This window comes from Semicossyphus pulcher, unplaced genomic scaffold (assembly GCF_022749685.1).
Source record: "Semicossyphus pulcher isolate SPU_LCO1_2020_fin unplaced genomic scaffold, fSemPul1.0.p SCAF_5, whole genome shotgun sequence".
In the NCBI taxonomy this organism is placed as follows: Eukaryota; Metazoa; Chordata; class Actinopteri; order Labriformes; family Labridae; genus Semicossyphus; species Semicossyphus pulcher.
Window position 1 is genome coordinate 11,407,777 of NW_027211726.1, and position 18,007 is coordinate 11,425,783.

Here is an 18,007-nt window from a genome sequence, read left to right on the forward strand (position 1 = left end):
CATTTTGTTTGGTTTTAAATGTCGCAGTTTAAGACAAAATGTATTTTGTCTATGACTGTTACCAAATGACACTACTTCCAAGATTTATTTAAGGAAATATTGTGAGTCAGTTGCATCAAATTGTCCAAGAATTCTTGCAGAAGCTTTTCATATAAGGCTTTTTTTTTTTTAACATGGCAACAGATTTGCTGCATGAACACAGGTGGTAGAATTTACACAAAATGCTGTACGGAAGTGCAAATTTGTGGCACTTGTACTTTACTTGATATATTACCATTCATGCCACTTTCTCCTTCTAATCTGCTGCAGGAGTCACTTGGGGCTCTGAGAGCTTTTCAGGAGCATTTATCACTACTTTCAGAATAAATAAAATATATTGATTGGAGAGCAAAATACTCCATAATGCATGTTATCATTAGTTAGAGAAGTTAGCTCAACTTCAACCAACTACAACAGAAAACAAACAATGCTTTTAAAACGCCCAAGTGATTTTATAAGTGAGTCTCACCCCTCACCGCGTGGTGGCAGCAGCGAGCCTCTATACCAGAGGTGCCTTGTCTCCACGCCCATACGATAACTTCAAATTTCCGCATATTTACATTCTGGGCAAGGAACAGTATAACAAGCTTCCTCTGCCCTGTAGTAGTAGCACTTGTTAAATACCAAGTGACAATGTCGAGGTTTCTCCTTAGAGCAAACTTAAGGAGATGCATCGCCTCTCAGATTAGAATGGCATCTGATCAGGTAAAGCGATACAGTCATTGCTTCTGACAGATGACGCTGTGAATGTTAGCATTAGCATGCTATTATCAAAGTAGTTCTTGTCGAACCCTTGTAAAGTTAGCTTGGCAAGCTAGTTGCTAACTTCTATAGTCTGGTACACTGCATTGTGAGGGTTAATTTACTGTTGTTAAATATGAGGAGTGCAAGTAAAGACTGAAACAAAATGATTTGGTTTCAATGTAATTGTTGACATGTAGATACTATGATAATAATATCGGGACTAAAAAACAACAACAAAAGAACAACAACAAAAGCAACACTTCAAATGAGTCTAAATGTATGAACTTTGTGTGTTCTTCTTGATTTATAGATGTTATATGTCCAGAAAAGATAAAGCAATTTTAAGACAATATTTATTGTTAGTCAGCACTGATTGAAGCAATGTTTTAAAGAATTCAGAGAAATACATGTTTTATAAACCAAACTAATAAAAAACATCTTTCCAATTTGCTTCCAGAACCATCGCTGTGTAAAATGTTCAGTGATTACTTTAAGTTTTACAATCTGTGCTAATAGAATACATATTCTTTATATTAACTTATCAACCTGTAACATAGCTTTAAAATTATTTTACAAACATAATAAGGTCCTTTTAACACAAAAATAATTCTGAATCTCAAGATAAAAAATTGTGTTTCTTTTTTATGTGTGATCTGTGATAATGAAACATTCCCTCTGCTTATTCAAAGCTTGGAGAGTTGGGCAAGGGAGCAGGCAAAGGTGGAGGTGGAGGTGGCTCTGTGAGGGCGGCAGGTGGTGCATTTGGAAAGCGAGAAGTGGCAGAGGAAGAGCGCTACTTCAGGTGAGAAGAATGTTGTTGATATTAGAAGAACTCTGTTGAAGGCTCATGCCTGTGTATCTCTGTATCTCTTGTTTTCCACCAGCTTTTTAACCCAGTTTCCCGTAACTTTGTTTTTCGCCTGCAGGCAGAAGGAGAAGGAGCAGATGGAGGCGCTGAGGAAGCATCACGCTGAGGAGATAGATCATCACAAGAAGGAGATTGAGCGCCTACAGAAGGAGATCAACCGCCACCAAGGCAAAATCAGAAAGCTGAAACATGACGACTAAAGCGGGGAAGCCCTTTCATCCTTTCATTTCTCCCCCTGAGAGTCCGGCCATTTAATTTGCTAAGTCAATGATTATCATGTAGACATAGATTGATATACTGCTGGTCAAGGCAGGTCCTGTATGACACTTCATACTGTCACAATGAATACGGTACTAATAGAACAATAAAAAGCATTTTTGAAAGAGTTTGTTCCTTATTGCCATTTATTGACAAAATGTCAGTTGTTGATTGTGCTTTAAATAACTGGTCACTGATAGACACCAAATGAGACTTGAGCCACTACCATGTTTTTCTGACTCAACATGTACCCTCTTGGCTGGTGTTAATTGTATACTTATAAATACAATTTTAATATTAATACAAGAAATGTACACAAACAAATAGACAGATTCTTAAATCGAGGTTACTTGGATACTCTGCAATTTTCAATTGTAAATAAAACCAGCACAGTGGCATTCGCTGGTATGAGATAATTGTGTGCTAAACTGAACTTGCCAGCACTGGGTGGGGTTCAGCTGGGTGTGTCTGTAATGCAGATCAACATCTCTGTGCAACTTTGACACCTCACATCAAAACTAAATACTTGTCAGCTTTAAATATTGTCAGGTTGTGCAAAAGTAGTGAATTATCCACATGGGAAAGGTGTATTTTTTCAATTCCCCATCAGAAATGAATTGCATTTACCTCCCTGTTGAGCAGTTAAAGTGTGCTTCCATAATTTGCCAAGAAAAAGGAAAGCATTAGCTCTAGTACAAACTGTAAATCTGTCTGCTTGAGGCCCTGCCTTTAAAAGTCTCTGTGCAAGTCCCTGGTTCTCTTGATACAGGTGAACTGTAATGAAGTAGTAGTGACAGCTCAACCCTGGAGGTTGGATAGTTAAAGTTTAACCTCTCCACCAGGTCAGAGACTTTTAAAAAAAAGTGGGAGAGGCGCTGAGGAGTTGCTCAGTAATATTTATAGTGATATTTATACAGTATATTCAGGAGACAGCAGATGGAGTATTGAGTCATTTGACGTCAATCAGTTTTTTAAGTAATTTCAACATGTAGTTTACACAAAAAAGCAGAGCCTCTTTAGTAGGCGCTCGTTTCGTTCCACAGGGCTGGCAATTAAATCAAGTAACGTCGCAGCTAAGCTAGGTCATCCCCCTTCGGTTTTGTCAAAGCTACTTTTGTACCTGGTGTAAACTAGCAGTAAATCACAAACCTTTCGTAAGCCTTTGATGTCAACAAGATAATATGGGTTTAGGCGGTAGAGTATATCGTTGGATTAAGGGTTTGTCATTTGGCCTTTTCAGGTTCGTTGTGCAACCTTTAAGAAAAATATCTGGTCAAAAATGGAACCCCTCAAGGTAGTGTACTAAGTCCCCTCTTACTCTCACATGATTAATGATATGCAGTATAGGCTACATATACAGTAAGTTTGCTCAAATATTTGCATGTCATATATATTTTTTCAAGCTGTCAATGAGCTGGAATGTGAAAGGGTTTTTTTAATGAGAAAAAGTACTTACTCTTGATTAATCATTTAGGCTCTTTTTTTTTTTAATAAACTGTTGAGTAGTTAAGTAAATAACAAAACACTACATTTTATAAGCCATTTGTATTATATCAAAAAATCTTAATTTATTGTCTTAAATAAGTCACAGGGACTTGCTTTCATGCTTAAATAAAGCACTGGAGTTAATGCACTTAGTTACATTCCACCACTTTATTAAGCACAGGACCAATGAATATACACGGTATATGGTCTATGTACAGGACTAATAGCATGAATAGCATCCCGTCAACGCTAAAGTTGGTGGCGGTATTTCTCCGCCCGGTTGCAATTTGCCTTTAAAAAAGAAGAGGAAGAAGACGTCAAAAACGAACACACCCGCCCCACTGCGCGTTTTGTCGTCCAAATCTCGCGATGGTTGCTGAGCGGTGGCGTTGTTCGGGCGAGCCGACGACGAGACCGTAGCTGTCTGGAAATTTGTCTCGTGTGTTAGAATCAAACCTATTCTTCAAATTTGAGATTTCTGTACGTCCGAAAAGTTAACCGTTTCACATTTTAACACACGTCGCCGTTAGTGTCCCGAATTAGACTGGTGAGTTTCGCTAACTACCTTTTTGCACCTTGCACGGAGCGTCTGTTTGATTTATGAAAGGTGTCTTTTTGCACGGCGAGGCCTTCGTATAAGCTCGTAAGCTAGCCACAAGCCAACCAATAACTGTCAGCTAATGATCAGAAAATAATGTAGATATCTCCATTGCTTCCGAACTTGTAGAGTGTATCAGACTGTTGAGATTGCGTTTGTCCAGCAAGACCTATATGCATGTAAATGTGAAAATAAAATGTGTCTCTCGCTAGCTAGCAAACTGCATGTGAAGGGGGCGGGACGGTGGCTGTCGGTGGTTTCCACAAGTGACCGGGTTATGTTACAGTATAACACCTGCACGTTTTAACGTTAGTTTCCGTTATCAAGAAGTATATCTAGCAAATGCTATAACCAGTTGGCTGTTATGAGATAATTTTTTGAAATGCCCTGTAACATCATTCAAAAGAAAGCAGTGTTTTTAAGATGCCTAGACAATCATCTAAAATTTCATCCCTTTTTAATGGATCTTTGCAGTTTTGTAAAGATTTACGTCTTTGTTAATTATATTAAAATAAATTGTTAATACTTTAAATTTTGGATAAAAAAAAGTATGTGTTGATATTCCTGATCAAGAAAATACATTACCTCATATGAACTTGTACTGAGCACAATTTTTTCCCTTGGTATGTATTACAGGAGAATGGCTGCCGCTGAGGTGAACGGTAGTTCCGCCCCGGTAAAGGAGGAAGAAGAGCCCATGGATGTGACAACAACACACACAGAGAACTACCAGACGCTCATTGATGCTGGGCTCCCGCTGAAAGTGGCTGAAAGTCTAGATAACATCTTCCAGACAGGTGGGCTCTAATAGCTATGAAATATGTGCTAAGCTTAATCCAAAAGGCAACTGGACTTGTTGAAGTTCTTGAAGACGTTTCACCTCTCACTCAAAGGGCTTCTTCAGTTCTAAACTGACTGGTGGATGGAGCTAGAAATATAAGCCTTTAAGAACTATCACCAAGTCCAGTTGCCTTTTGGATTAAGCTTAGAATTACCATGACCTGGATGACTGAGAACCTTCACAGACATCATTAACAAGCTATGCTGGAATACTTAAGAGTGTCCACTTATGCTGAATGTGACCGTGAACATGCTTTGTTATTGTAGGCTTGGTGGCGTATGTTGACCTAGACGAAAGGGCCATTGATGCACTGCGGGAGTTCAATGAGGAGGGAGCGCTTACTGTGTTGCAGCAATTCAAAGAGAGTGACCTGTCTCATGTACAGGTAACCCCATGGCTGGATTACATCACTTTTTATGTTTGAGGGGTGTTTTTTACTTTATAGTACATTATGATAAATAATAATCTCCTGTTTGTTTTTGAATGTAGAATAAAAGCGCTTTCCTTTGTGGAGTCATGAAGACTTACAGACAGAGAGAAAAGCAAGGAAGTAAGGTACAGGAGTCCACCAAGGGCCCGGATGAGGCAAAAATTAAGGTAAACATCTAAGCTTTGTTGTATAGAAAGAAGGTGAATTTCATATGTCATATTATTTTATATTATATTGATGCCTCTGCAGCAATGCAGTATAGTTCATGTTTATTTTTTTCATGTGTTTGTTTATTTGTTTTTCAGGCTCTATTGGAGCGAACAGGATACACCCTGGATGTAACCACGGGGCAGAGAAAATATGGAGGCCCCCCACCTGAGGATGTGTTTAAAGGAACACAACCAGGAATCGGAACTGAGGTAGAAAGTGATGTTTTTGTTGTGGTTTGTTTTTCTTATGATTTTCAGGCTTTCAATGTTTTTAATTGGCTGAGAAGTATTCTGTCGATGCTCTTTCATAAAGACTCCTACATATCATCTTTTATATGGTGCTTTAATAATCCTTACATCTGTTGCTCTCCTCCTCATCAGGTGTTTGTTGGAAAAATCCCAAGGGATTTGTATGAAGATGAGCTGGTTCCGCTCTTTGAGTCTGCCGGTCCCATTTGGGACCTCAGGTTAATGATGGACCCTCTCTCTGGGCAGAACAGAGGCTATGCCTTCATTACATACTGCAATAAGGATGATGCCCAAAAGGCTGTGAAGCTTGTAAGTAGTTCCAGGCACATATCAGCCATATAACAACTAGAATTCAGAGTATGATTGATCATTTAAAAATTATATAATATATATATTTTTTTTAGTGTTGCTGTTAATTTACAATTATGTGCCTCCATTTTATTTTCAGTGTGATAACCATGAAATCCGCCCTGCAAAGTATTTGGGAGTGTGTATATCTGTTGCAAACAATCGCCTGTTTGTTGGATCAATTCCAAAGAACAAGACAAGAGAAAGTATATTAGAAGACTTTGGCAAAGTTACAGGTCAGTTTCAGAAGCACAAAGGTGACTTTAGTTTTTTTCAGAACCTGAAACAAAATTCTAAGTCATGACAGAAGATGCATATGTTCTGGAAGTTGGAGGTGTTAATGTTTTATCTTACAGAGGGTCTCCAAGAGGTGATACTGTACCATCAGCCAGACGACAAGAAGAAGAACCGTGGTTTCTGTTTCCTGGAGTACGAGGACCACAAGTCTGCAGCACAGGCTCGCCGCCGCCTAATGAGTGGCAAGGTCAAGGTATGGGGGAACCCAGTCACTGTGGAGTGGGCAGACCCTGTTGCTGAGCCTGACCCAGAGGTCATGGCCAAGGTAAGAATCTCTCATGTATAGTGCTACAACTTAGCTACTACACTAATATGCATGTCTTATATGCTTACTAGATTTAGTTCCTAGATTTGTTATACATGTATGTGAGCGTGCTGTTGGAGGTAGTTCTTAGAATTTAAGTGGCAACAACTTTTTGGTTTTTTTTATAGGTCAAGGTTCTCTTTGTGAGGAAGCTCGCCACAGCAGTCACTGAAGAGCTTCTTGAAAAGACCTTCTCTCAGTTTGGAAAGCTGGAGCGTGTGAAGAAATTGAAAGACTACGCTTTTGTACATTTTGAAGAAAGGGATGCTGCTGTAAAGGTGGGTTTTTCATGCTGTGGTATTTTGCCTGTTTGGTGATTGTCAGTATTTTACAGTAATGCATTGTTTTTGCTCGGTTAGGCGATGGATGAGATGAACGGAAAGGAGCTTGGAGGAGAGGAAATTGAGATTGTTCTGGCAAAGCCCCCAGACAAGAAGAGGAAAGAGCGCCAGGCAGCTCGGCAGACCACCAGGAATGCAGGGTGAGGGACAGGGACATGTGATTGGTCGGTTGCCCAACCTATTCTCATATTAGGGATTTACTAAATGTAACTCAATCCCCCTCTCTGCAGGTATGATGACTACTACTACTACCCACCTCCACGCATGCCGCCACCAGGCCGAGGAAGGGGTCGCGGTGGCCGAGGGGGCTATGCGTATCCCCCTGATTATTATGGATACGAAGACTACTATGACGACTACTATGGCTACGACTATCATGACTACCGTGGTGGCTATGAAGACCCTTACTACGGCTATGAAGATGTGTACAGCATGAGGGGCCGTGGTACTCGTCCTAACAGGGGTGGGCCTCCTCCACCCAGGGCCCGTGGAGCGCCACCTGCGCGAGGCCGTGGCGGCTACGCCCAAAGAGGGCCGCCCCTTGGTGGTCCGAGGGGGGGCCGAGGAGGCCGGGGAGCCCCTTTCCAGCCACAGAGGGGTCGTGGGCCTCGTGGGGCCCGGGGCAATCGTGGGGGCAACGTCGGCGGAAAGAGGAAGGCAGACGTGTTTAACCAGCCTGACTCCAAGCGCCGCCAGACCAACAACCAGCAGAACTGGGGGTCCCAGCCCATCGCCCAGCAGCCCCTGCAGCAAGGGGCCGACTATTCCGGTAACTATGGTTACAGTAATGACACCATGGAGTTTTCACAGGATTCTTATGGGCAGCAGTGGAAGTAGATGCACCAAAAGGTATTTGGCAAAGTGACAACAAAAAAAGAGAAAAACAACAATAAAAAGAAAAAAAAAGGAGATTGGCCACAATTTTTTGATTGACTTTTTATTCTTCATCCCTCATGAAAAAAAAAAATCTGTATATATATATATCTCAGAAAAAAAATGGACAGACCCCAGAATTAGCTCGAGATGATTGGCTGGAAAGCCTTTTGGCTGAAGAAGTGAACGTAACCGTTGTGGTGAATCATTTCTTACTCCTACGGTTACATTGGGACATGTGTCTTTAAAAAAACACAGAAAACACTTTTATTGTTACGTTTTGTTCCTGATTCTTTTAAAGCCAACAATGAACATTCACAAAAAAAGTGGACATTCATAAGTCTGAGAGGACATTAAATAATGATATTTGCCTTGCAGGAAGTTTTTGTCCATGCCCTTTTCCTCCCTCCCCTTCTTGTACTCCCTTTATTTGTGGTTTCTCATAGTTGCTTAGGGACTTGCTTGTAAATAAATGCATATGGTTAGAGCTTCATACTTCATTTTTTTGCAATGGTGGAGAAAAGAATCCACAGGAAGGAAGAAATCAAAGTTTTGTAATGTTCAAAGTGTATGCCTAGCATTTCTAGAGGTAGAAAAATTGTGTTTTTTTTAAACTGATACCATAACGTCCTATGTTTTCTTTGAACTTGCCCAATAGAATTTGGTTTGGCTTACCTTAAGAGCCATAGCAGTTTGTTCTCTGATGTTCTTTGTATTTATAACTTTTACGTTTGTTCCGTTTCAATAAAACTCAGCTGAGCATCAGTCAATTGTCAGATACTCAAATTCAGTGTTGTCATTCAGTATTTGATTGATTTTCACCTCAATTTTCATATTTGGATGAAGATCTTCGAGAAAATTTCTCTTGCCTGATAGCATAATCATTAAAGCCGGAAATTCTGCACATTACTGGGACAAGAGAATCTGAAAGGTGTTGATGATAAAATGATTAAACAGGATTTTAACCCTTTTTATTTTTAGTGCATGTAACATCAGACTGCAGCCATTTCCTGCACTTAGAATTTATAACGCACATGTTACAGCAATACCAACTACTGTTAAAGGACCAAACTGTAATTTTGAGTTCTTGCAATTACTCAAAATTGTGCCTGTCTTTCTAAATTTTGTGCACAGGTAAACCGGGTTGGCTCAAGCAAGGTAAACAAGCGCTTTAAATTGGTCACTTTGTGAGTGCTTAATAAATTATTACCACAAATTTAGCCAATTCAGACTTACTTAGTTCCTGCAAATTTCAATAGAATGTAGTTTTTAATATTTTGACAGATGTAATTTTCCTGCCTTGCAGCTCCAGTGTTTTATGTCTGCTGAAGCCTATACTATGTTTACCTGTTAACGCAAACTTAAAAGACAGTAACAATCTTGGATAATGGTGAGATAGTGCTCTGGTCCTGATACTGACTCTTACAGTTTGAACAGCAAATTTTGCTCTGAATAGATCTGTGCTTGTATGCAAAGTTGTCCCCAATTCATTCTTTTTGATTTCCAAAATCAGCACCTCATCTCAACCATCTGTATCTCCTGTTTGAAGCCAGTGAGGTTCTGATCATCCAAAGGGTTAAAATTCTTAAAGCATTGTGATCAACTATCAGAGTTTGTTTAGTGAGTGTTTTAGCATCTTGCCTTTTGGTGCCATGGTATCATTGTCTTTTGTTTCATGTGTCTGTCCTCTTATTCCAACCTGCCTAGGTGGAGAGCATTGAGAGCGGCACCACTAGAATGAGGAACTCACCTGAACGGTACTCAAGGGTGAGCTAGCCTTGCACAGAGTACTGTCTCCTCTCCTTTAGCTAATTGTAATCACTGGAAAACACTAGCCATAATTATGCTTTGTTCTTTTTATCGTTTCCTCATTCTTCATTAATCTACAAAAAAAAATCAAGCTTTTCTTTTTTCCAGGCAATGAAAAACACTGAAGTCGACTGATTGGATATTAACATTTTTATGTTGCCAGCATATTTCCTGGGTTCAGAGAACACAGGAGCATATCTTTTCCCATGAAGCCAAATAAAAAGTCAAATTTTAAGAGCCAACCCGCTCTTCCTTTAGACTTGATTTAGCACCCAGAACGCAGACAGACAAGGATTTGGAAAGCGCCACAAAGCACAAAAAAAACCTGCAAACACGTGTTGCCTGGTTTGGCTTACTGCACCAAAATCAGCTGTCTGCACACATTCTGTGAATGGAGGGTGGGGGTTCCCCTCCTACGCCGCTAGAGGTAGCAGTTCCACTCGAGCACGACTAGTGGTCCATTGTTCCTTTAGTCCACGATGCATTCATTGGCATTTTTCTGAGCTGTAAAGATATTAATCAATTTGAAGATATGAATTAGAGGTGCTATTTTTCAAATTTAATCAGGAAGCAGTGGTGATACTGAATCACAATGTGGTAAAATTGGCTGCTGTTGGAACAAAGACGGCCTCAAAAATGATGTCTTTACCCTTCAATGCCACAAGATGGCAGTAGATGGGCTACAGTATTTATATTACACAGGTAAGACTGAATTAGGGAGCGCAGCGTTGCAGGACAAAGATAATTGTATCAATTTACACATGTGTTTCAGTTTGCATTTTAGTGCCATCACTTGCTTGAGTGTCCTTTTATAGTTTCTCATATCAGAACTGTGTCTTTTATATGTTGCCTCTTGTCACCAGGCAGTAAAGGAGCTGCCCCCATCCATGTGAATGAGTTCACACAAATGGAAGGGACTGATGGGTAAGATTGTTCATTATTGGATATAATGCTCAGAGAGTCTTAAAATGTTCCTATTTTTTAATTCTGACATATTTTAAAAGAGATGCCCTACAATTTGCTTTACTTTCTAGTACCAGTAACTGCTATGGGGTTGATAGTCGCTTTGATGCTTAGAAACTAAAAATTAATAGTTAACATGCTTGTGTCTGTGTGGCTCTTTTCTAGCTCTAAGTCAGGAGACTCTTCTCCACAAGGTGCGAGCCAGACCCATCACAAGGTTTCACCTCCCTGAGAATGACCTACCTATAGGAGCAGACAGTTGAGGTCCAGTTCTCAGGGGGACACTAGTTGTTTACCCAGAAGACACAGGTACAAGATGAATGTGGATTAATGAAGCTACTTATATTGCAACAAGCTTCAGCTTTTATTTTTCAGACCTCAGTAAATGTAAATGTCACAATATTTTGTTTATTGATTGAAGATTGGAACAGACCTTGTAAAGACCATAACTAATGTTCTATGTCTTTTTACTTCCTGCAGAAGCGTAGGAGGATATAGGTTAAGGACGTGCCATGATCCTGAGCTCCATCCATCAGATCGCTTCTTCTTTATTCAGTTTAATGCATTTCTACTGTAAAAGAAAATGATCAGTTGATCTTTAATAAATACAATTTATAACCCCATTAAATGTGTGTTATTTTATATATGCTTATTCTCAATACTATTTATATAAAAGTGGACCAAGTGATATACTTTTTGTTCTTAAACTAATAACTACAACTTAAATGTTAGTGTTTTTGTCAGTGTAAATTAATATGATCAATCATGTAGTTCAGTTTCGGTTCCTTCAAACAAAGATAGAATATTTTCTTATTGCAAACATCACCAATCAAATGGGCTGAAATCAGTGGGCGTGTAAACATAATGGGTCCATCCCGGAGCGCTTGGCAGTTTGGAAATGTTTCAAAGCTCTGGGTGGACCACTGCCTAGATGTGCCATTCGAGTTCACTGTCCTCGCTCCTTCCCACCTCATATTGTTAAATTAAAAAAAAGAGGTTCAACTGTGTGGATATTTTAGTGGCAGTAGTTGCAACCCTTAAACGTCTGGTATAATTTTGTGATATAAAAAGAATGCCCTATGTTTTAGGGCCGTCGGCTAAAATTGTCCGAGCAGCGGAGCGGGCTCTATTTCACTGATATCCTAGCGCAATGCGAGCAATGGATATTTGAATTACTGTTGGATGTTCACAACATGCAAGAAACGGAACCGTAAATGAGCTATATTGGCAGTTAGCTAGGTCATGTTAGCTGCTTCTTTAAAAAGTTGTACGTATTGTATCCAACAGAGACTGATTTCAAAGATTGGCTGTTTTCTCGATGGATTTCTTCGTTAATCCGCAAAGCAATAAACACTATTTTATCTGCTCTATAAAATGATTGAAGTATTAATAGCAGTATATCTGCGTTTATCTCCATTTCTCCCTGAACCGAATAACGAGAGCTGTAACAATCGAAGCGGAAGTTTGTTCTTCTTCCGTTCCAGACCTTTTAAAAATAAGGGAAGCTATAGAAAAAAATAAAATAATAAAAAGTATCTATAAATATGTCTCCTGCTTTTACGATTGAAAGTTGACAGCCCTTTTTAACGTTACAGTTAATTTTCAGTTTGTATTTATGCGATTTAATTTGGTTTAATTTTTCCTTGAATTTCTATCAAAACCTTTCCTTTCTATCAACTCCAGATTAAATTGTTAATTACAACCTCTTAGTGTAAATTCGCTCATTAAGACGTGCTTTTGTTATAGCTGGAGAACGCACAAATAAAGTTGATGTAAATAATATTTGCATTCAATTAACAGTACGGTCACGTGATGCTATTACGTCACATGTAAACCACGGGGAAGATGGCGGCCGCCGGAGGAGAGCCCTCTACTCAGAATATGTCGGATGAATTATTTCAAAACTTTATCTCGGAGGTAAGATGAAATATAATTAAATTCGTGTGTTTTGAAGTGTTGGCCGCTCTCCTTACGTGGCCTGAAAGCGGTTTCTCATCGGTTGTAATGTTTGCGGCCGTGCAGACATGAGCATCGACTAACGATAACATGCTAACGTTTACTGGGATCCCCACTTGTGAGCAGCTTCGCCCTTCTTATGTTGGAGCCCATCAAAAAACCTCTATGGTTTAAGTTTCCTGTTCTCACTTACAACAACACTCTTAAACGTAATCACAGTTTGATAAATACTAATTATTCTTCAGGCAGGTGCTCTTAGCCTTCTATCGAGCACCACTTATAAATCGCAATGCAGTTTAGTATCCAGAGCATTACCAATAATTGCTGTTTCAGATGGACGTTGCAGCTCTGGTTTTATTTTGAAAGTTTTGATGTCTCTAATAGGTGAAGCAGATTGAGAAGAGAGACTCAGTGTTAACCTCCAAGCAGCAGATTGAAAGACTGCTCAGACCTGGTTCATCCTACTTCAATCTCAATCCCTTTGAGGTAAGTCAATCAATAGTTCTGTCAGCATTAATGTCTATATTAATAATCTTTTATCAGTTAATGTATATAAATAATACTAATGGCAAAGATACAAACACTCACATTGTTTTATTATATTACCTTATGATGGGTGACACATTTTTGAAGCTATACGTGTTTGGTATCTTTAGTTATAAAAAAAAAAAAATCTTTAATCTGTTAAAAAGAATAGAAATTGAAATCTAATATCGGACGCAATTTAACAGTCAATAGTCTGACGAATCTGCTAATGTAAAGCCTTTATCAGAGCATGTTAATGGTGCTATGTTACTCTGATTTCTACCATTTAATTATCTTTTGATTGACTTTTTCAATAAGATGCTCATGTAGAGGAAACCTCACAATGTTTACATGCTCTCCAGGTGCTGCAAATTGATCCGGAGGCAACAGATGACGAATTGAAGAAAAGATTTCGGGCGGTAAGCAAAACAAAATGTGTTCTCCATAAAGACATGACTTTTCTGTTTCTGCCACTTAGAGCCCTGATGATGTATGCTTCTTAATTCCTAATATGTTGTCTCTTTAACTATGCAGTTGTCAATTTTGGTCCATCCAGACAAAAATCAGGATGATCAAGAGAGAGCACAGAAAGCTTTTGAAGGTAAAGTTTTTATGTACCTTATATTGCCCAGTTAAACTAATAGTACATTGAGCTCCTGCATTCTTGCACGCTGTCAGCAGATAAAAAGAAACATGTCCAGGTTAAATTTCACCTTATTGTCTCACTGTGTTTTAGCTGTGGACAAGTCCTACAAACTACTACTGGAGCCAGACCAGAAGAAGAGAGCCTTAGATGTGATCCATGCAGGAAAGGAATATGTGGAGCATATGGTGAGTGGTAACACGTTCCCTTTGAGTCATTTTGCTTGCATGCTGCTCTGCCTCCTCGTCTGTCTTTGTTCAGTGATATTTTAATTTTTGCCACTCTGTGCTCCCAAAAGGTAAAGGAGAAGAAGAAACAGTTGAAGAAGGATGGGAAGCTATTGGACGTGGAGGAGGACGACCCTGAAATGGTGGGTCAAAGTCATAGAAATAAGTATTAAATGTGTATTATTAAAAAATATGATCGTAGGGTTTCCTAAAGAAACTATTTGTAATGGATATTTTTTTGGACATGCAGTTTGATTTAGCTTTCAAAACAGTTTTTAAAAGAACAATAATTGTGATGAAATTCATTTTTTCTCAGTGAATTTTTAATTCGATTGATTTTATATTTGTTATGCTTATGTCCATTACCATATGGATTATATATGACTTAACTTTTCTTTTTCCAGTTCAGGCAAGCAGTTTATAAACAGACCATGAAGTTGTTTGCGGAGCTTGAAATCAAAAGGAAGGAAAGGGAAGCAAAGGACATGCACGAAAGGTAAAGCCTGCACACGATGTGCAAAATTAAACTGATTTGTACTTTCCCCATTTAAGGTCTTTTCAGACGGGGGGGGGGGAGACAACACTCTGCCTGCGTACCCGCTCGGATAGCGGGGGCTTAGTGCCCTCCTCATGTGAATAGACAGGCACACAAGCGCTCCGCAAGTAAACAGCAGGCGCTCTACATGTGGTAACGATGGAAATGGCTTCTGCGCACTACTGTATACAAGCCGGTACAACTGTATTTTCTTTACACCTAATGTAACATATAGCCTGGCTTTAGTTAAAACTAAATCAGTCTTGTGCCGATGCTCTGCCACGCAAAGGCCCTCCTGTTAATGTCCCTGTAACTGTTTAACAAGTGGCTATAAAACTTTCATCTATTGTTTTTCCGGTTACGACAGAAAAAAGTTCAAGAACTTTCAACTCGTGTGTGCGCGCGTACGAGCACGGCTGCGACAATTTCATGGGATCGCACCCACTTGTTGTCCGCCTGTCAGATCGGCCGCGCCTTTGTTCCTGCCCGCTCGCCATTCATTGGAAATGGATGACAAGGCGTGTCAATCGCCCCCCGTCTGAAAAGACCTTTAGACTGAAAAACACGCTTCATTCAGAAAATCATGTATGTCTTATTCCTTTTCTCTTAATCTACCAGGAAAAGGGCAAGAGAGGAAGAAATCGAGACAGCTGAGAAAGCGAAGCGAGAGAGAGAATGGCAGAAAAACTTTGAGGTGCGTACCTCCCTCCTTTATTTACTTTTGAATGGAAGCACTATGACGAGCTTTTTTTGTTTCTTAAATGACCATTTGTTCGTGTTGGGTTTTTTTGTTTTTAGGAAACAAGAGACGGGCGTGTGGACAGTTGGAGGACCTTCCAGGCCAAAGGCAAGAAGAGCAAGGAGAAAAAGAACAGGTCCTTCCTCAAGCCCCCGAAAGTCAAGATGGAACAGAGGGAATGATGCTGTGAAACAGGACTTTTATCAGATTCAACTCACTGTTATAAAACCCCCAGCTCTGTGTATCCTCACCTCGTCGTCTGCAGTCAGCTGTGTAATCATCACACAGTCATCAGGATACGTGACAGACGATAACTCCTCACGTTGTCCCTGGAAATCGTAGTTTTGTACTCGGTTTTCTAATGTACATATTTGTGATCCGGACCCAGAGATCATACCTACGTCACACAAGAACGAGAAACAATGCATCTTCCACTTCTGTAACTGATGAGAAAAATGTGGTTCTGTCGTTATTTTTGTTCTTTTTTTTTTAACTAAATAAAGCTTGGTGTTAACAAGCCTACTGTTCAGTGTCTACAAAGCTGAGTCTAAAACGTACAGAAAGTAAGTATCTAGATTTGTAGGGGACAAGACGATTTGGTTATAATTATACATCATCTTGTTCACGAGCGAGGGGAAAATGGATCGTGAGATTGGCGGATCGGTGCGGCATCAGTGATCTACGTTCCAACCCCAATGAACTTTGGGTAGAGATCGAAAGAATGTGGTCGCGGATACAAGCGGCAGAAATGAGTTTCCTCCGAAGGGGGTCTGGGCTCAGCCTTAGAGACGGGGTAAGAAGCTCGGACATCCGGAGGAGGCTCGGAGTGGAGCCACTACTCCTTCACATTGAAAGGAGCCAGTTGAGGTGGTTCGGGCATCTGATTAGGATGCCTCCTGGGCGCCTCCCTTTGGAGGTTTCCTGGGCATGTCCAACTGGGAGGATATCCCGGGGCAGACCCAGAGCCAACTGTAGGGATTATGTATCCCGTCTGGCCTGGGAAAGCCTCGGGATCCCCCCGGAGGAACTGGAAAACGTTGCTGGGGAGCGGGACGCCTGGGTCACCTTGGTTACGGTAAGATGGTCAGATATTGGATATACATTATGTTACAAGCCAATTTAAATTCTAAACAGATTTACACAGTATTTTGAAGAACGCAGCTGTAACAGAGCAGAACAGTAAAATATTTCTGGACCGTCCCCAGAATTATTTTGCATTTAGTGTCTTGTCCTCCCCTCTCAGTTCGGCATGTCTGAAATGTATTCATTTAAATCAATGAAAACACCTCACTGGTGTTTGTTTAATAATTTCCCATTGATCTTGCACGTGCTAACTTTCTACTTTAGATTTTAGGAGTGTGAACACAAAATGCAGTCATACAACAGCGTGTCAGCAGACATTTACTCAATTGTATAACAGTCATATTCCACAAAAAATCATTAACAGCAGTTGTGCAGAGAAGATGGATACAGAATACAGCATTCAAAACAACCATCAAGTAGAGTAAGCAGTGACTTCTCTTTGAAGAAAAGATCTAAAGAAATAATGGTTACGAAAGGTGTGAGCCTCCTTCCTGTTGCCACCTTTCCTGCATGAGCCTTTTGTCCTTCGAATCTCTTGAGCGTCATTTAAAAAGTCAGTTTGTCCTCAAAGTCTCACATGACTTTGCACGGGTCTCCGCCTGCAGCAGAAGGAGCAGCGACAGCAGAAGATCCGGTGCTTCCTCCCATCAGTCCGTCCAGACTGAGTCCTTGAAAGGCTCCAAAGAAGGAATCGTCCTTCGCCTGCGCTTGTTTCCGTGCAGCCGGGGTCTGCTGCATGTGGGAAAAAAAGAGATGTTAAACTCAACTCCTGAGACAAATGAATCTTTGTTCCTATTTCTTGCTCATTCTCTCACCCTTGGGAGACAGTGGTGGCTCCTGAAGTGAGTTCTTCTAACAGACCGCTCTGCATTCTTCTTGGCCAGGATGGCTTGCTGTCTTTTCCTTTGGTAAACAGCAGAGAAGCAATATTAGGCACAGCACATGGGGAAAGCAGCTTATTCATGTGAGGAACAGCTTTATCCTCGTTAAGCCGAGTCTGTCTGGCCAAAAGTGTCAGCTGGATAACAAGACGGTAACTGAGAACTTTATTATCACACTGTCAGAAAACACAATTATTCTGCAAACTAATTACTGGAATCCAAAATTGTTTCTACAAACTCATCAGATTTTCTTCCCTGTGAGAGTTTCTCGCCTACCTCTCTCTCTTCAGGTCAGCCTGGTACATTCGGAGCCAGGAGTCCGGCACTTTCTGGTTGCTGCAGGGAAGGCTTCTCCTCCTGCTGACACTCTTCCTGCGGGTGAAGCTGTTTCTGCGGACGGACTGGCTCCTCTTGGCGGAGGCGTTTTTCCCCGACACACAGCTGGTGAACTGCTTCAGGGGAGCGCCCAGCGACATGAGGGAATCCATGACAAAGATCTGCGGTTGTTTCTTCTCTTTAGTTTTACAGCAGGAACAAGGCTTTTACCTGCAAACTAAAAATATTCTCATGTTAATTTCATGTCTTTAAATAACGGCAATAAAGAAAACAGTTAGAGCATCTTAACTAAATAGTGTTTTAGCCTTAAAGACTCACCTGTAAGTTGTATCACCTGTAGACACAATCAGCCGATATCATTTGTCAAAGCTGTAAAGTGCAGAGTCTGTTTGTTGCATTGCTTCCAGTACTTCAGTCAGAGTGCTT

At 40.4% G+C, this 18,007-nt stretch overlaps 3 protein-coding genes across 7 annotated transcripts; all 3 read left to right on the top strand.

Moving 5' to 3' along the window:
* The first annotated feature begins 585 nt into the window (after positions 1-585).
* atp5if1a (ATP synthase inhibitory factor subunit 1a) lies at positions 586-2,036 on the top strand. Of its 2 annotated transcripts, none has more exons than XM_069681628.1 (3): positions 586-744; positions 1,473-1,585; positions 1,710-2,036. In XM_069681628.1, exons 1-3 carry the CDS (start codon positions 673-675, stop codon positions 1,849-1,851), a joined length of 327 nt encoding a protein of 108 aa, XP_069537729.1. In that variant the 5' UTR covers positions 586-672; the 3' UTR covers positions 1,852-2,036. The 2 variants fall into 2 exon arrangements, with proteins under 2 accessions (XP_069537729.1, XP_069537728.1); XM_069681627.1 differs by lacking the exon at positions 586-744 and adding an exon at positions 883-1,060.
* Positions 2,037-3,778: 1,742 nt separating this feature from the next.
* LOC138608475 (heterogeneous nuclear ribonucleoprotein R) lies at positions 3,779-11,271 on the top strand. 4 transcript variants are annotated; one of them, XM_069681071.1, is made up of 15 exons: positions 3,779-3,941; positions 4,629-4,789; positions 5,100-5,218; positions 5,323-5,430; positions 5,569-5,682; positions 5,854-6,030; positions 6,170-6,305; positions 6,426-6,631; positions 6,799-6,948; positions 7,030-7,151; positions 7,242-7,780; positions 9,592-9,651; positions 10,557-10,617; positions 10,822-10,965; positions 11,137-11,271. In XM_069681071.1, the coding sequence occupies exons 2-12, from the start codon at positions 4,633-4,635 to the stop codon at positions 9,603-9,605; spliced, it is 1,842 nt and encodes a 613-aa protein (XP_069537172.1). In that variant the 5' UTR covers positions 3,779-3,941; positions 4,629-4,632; the 3' UTR covers positions 9,606-9,651; positions 10,557-10,617; positions 10,822-10,965; positions 11,137-11,271. The 4 variants fall into 4 exon arrangements, with proteins under 4 accessions (XP_069537172.1, XP_069537171.1, XP_069537169.1 ...); XM_069681070.1 differs by having other exon boundaries at positions 9,592-10,617; XM_069681068.1 differs by lacking the exons at positions 9,592-9,651; positions 10,557-10,617; positions 10,822-10,965; positions 11,137-11,271 and adding an exon at positions 9,398-9,557.
* Positions 11,272-12,501: 1,230 nt separating this feature from the next.
* dnajc8 (DnaJ (Hsp40) homolog, subfamily C, member 8) lies at positions 12,502-15,798 on the top strand. The gene is made up of 9 exons (XM_069680932.1): positions 12,502-12,573; positions 12,997-13,098; positions 13,500-13,556; positions 13,672-13,738; positions 13,874-13,968; positions 14,079-14,150; positions 14,412-14,503; positions 15,161-15,236; positions 15,341-15,798. Exons 1-9 carry the CDS (start codon positions 12,502-12,504, stop codon positions 15,461-15,463), a joined length of 756 nt encoding a protein of 251 aa, XP_069537033.1. The 3' UTR covers positions 15,464-15,798.
* Positions 15,799-18,007: the final 2,209 nt, after the last annotated feature.

Excerpts from the sequence above, each read along its gene's own strand:
- atp5if1a (XM_069681627.1), top strand. The coding sequence starts at position 986 with ATGATAATAATATCGGGACTAAAAAACAACAACAAAAGAACAACAACA. Across the intron at positions 1,061-1,472 it reads CACTTCAAATGAGTCTAAAT|CTTGGAGAGTTGGGCAAGGG; the intron begins GTATGAACTTTG and ends GCTTATTCAAAG. Across the intron at positions 1,586-1,709 it reads GAGGAAGAGCGCTACTTCAG|GCAGAAGGAGAAGGAGCAGA; the intron begins GTGAGAAGAATG and ends TTTCGCCTGCAG.
- LOC138608475 (XM_069681068.1), top strand. The coding sequence starts at position 4,633 with ATGGCTGCCGCTGAGGTGAACGGTAGTTCCGCCCCGGTAAAGGAGGAA. Across the intron at positions 6,306-6,425 it reads AGACTTTGGCAAAGTTACAG|AGGGTCTCCAAGAGGTGATA; the intron begins GTCAGTTTCAGA and ends TTTATCTTACAG. Across the intron at positions 7,152-7,241 it reads CAGACCACCAGGAATGCAGG|GTATGATGACTACTACTACT; the intron begins GTGAGGGACAGG and ends CCCTCTCTGCAG.
- dnajc8 (XM_069680932.1), top strand. The coding sequence starts at position 12,502 with ATGGCGGCCGCCGGAGGAGAGCCCTCTACTCAGAATATGTCGGATGAA. Across the intron at positions 13,969-14,078 it reads AGGAATATGTGGAGCATATG|GTAAAGGAGAAGAAGAAACA; the intron begins GTGAGTGGTAAC and ends TGCTCCCAAAAG. Across the intron at positions 14,151-14,411 it reads AGGAGGACGACCCTGAAATG|TTCAGGCAAGCAGTTTATAA; the intron begins GTGGGTCAAAGT and ends TTCTTTTTCCAG.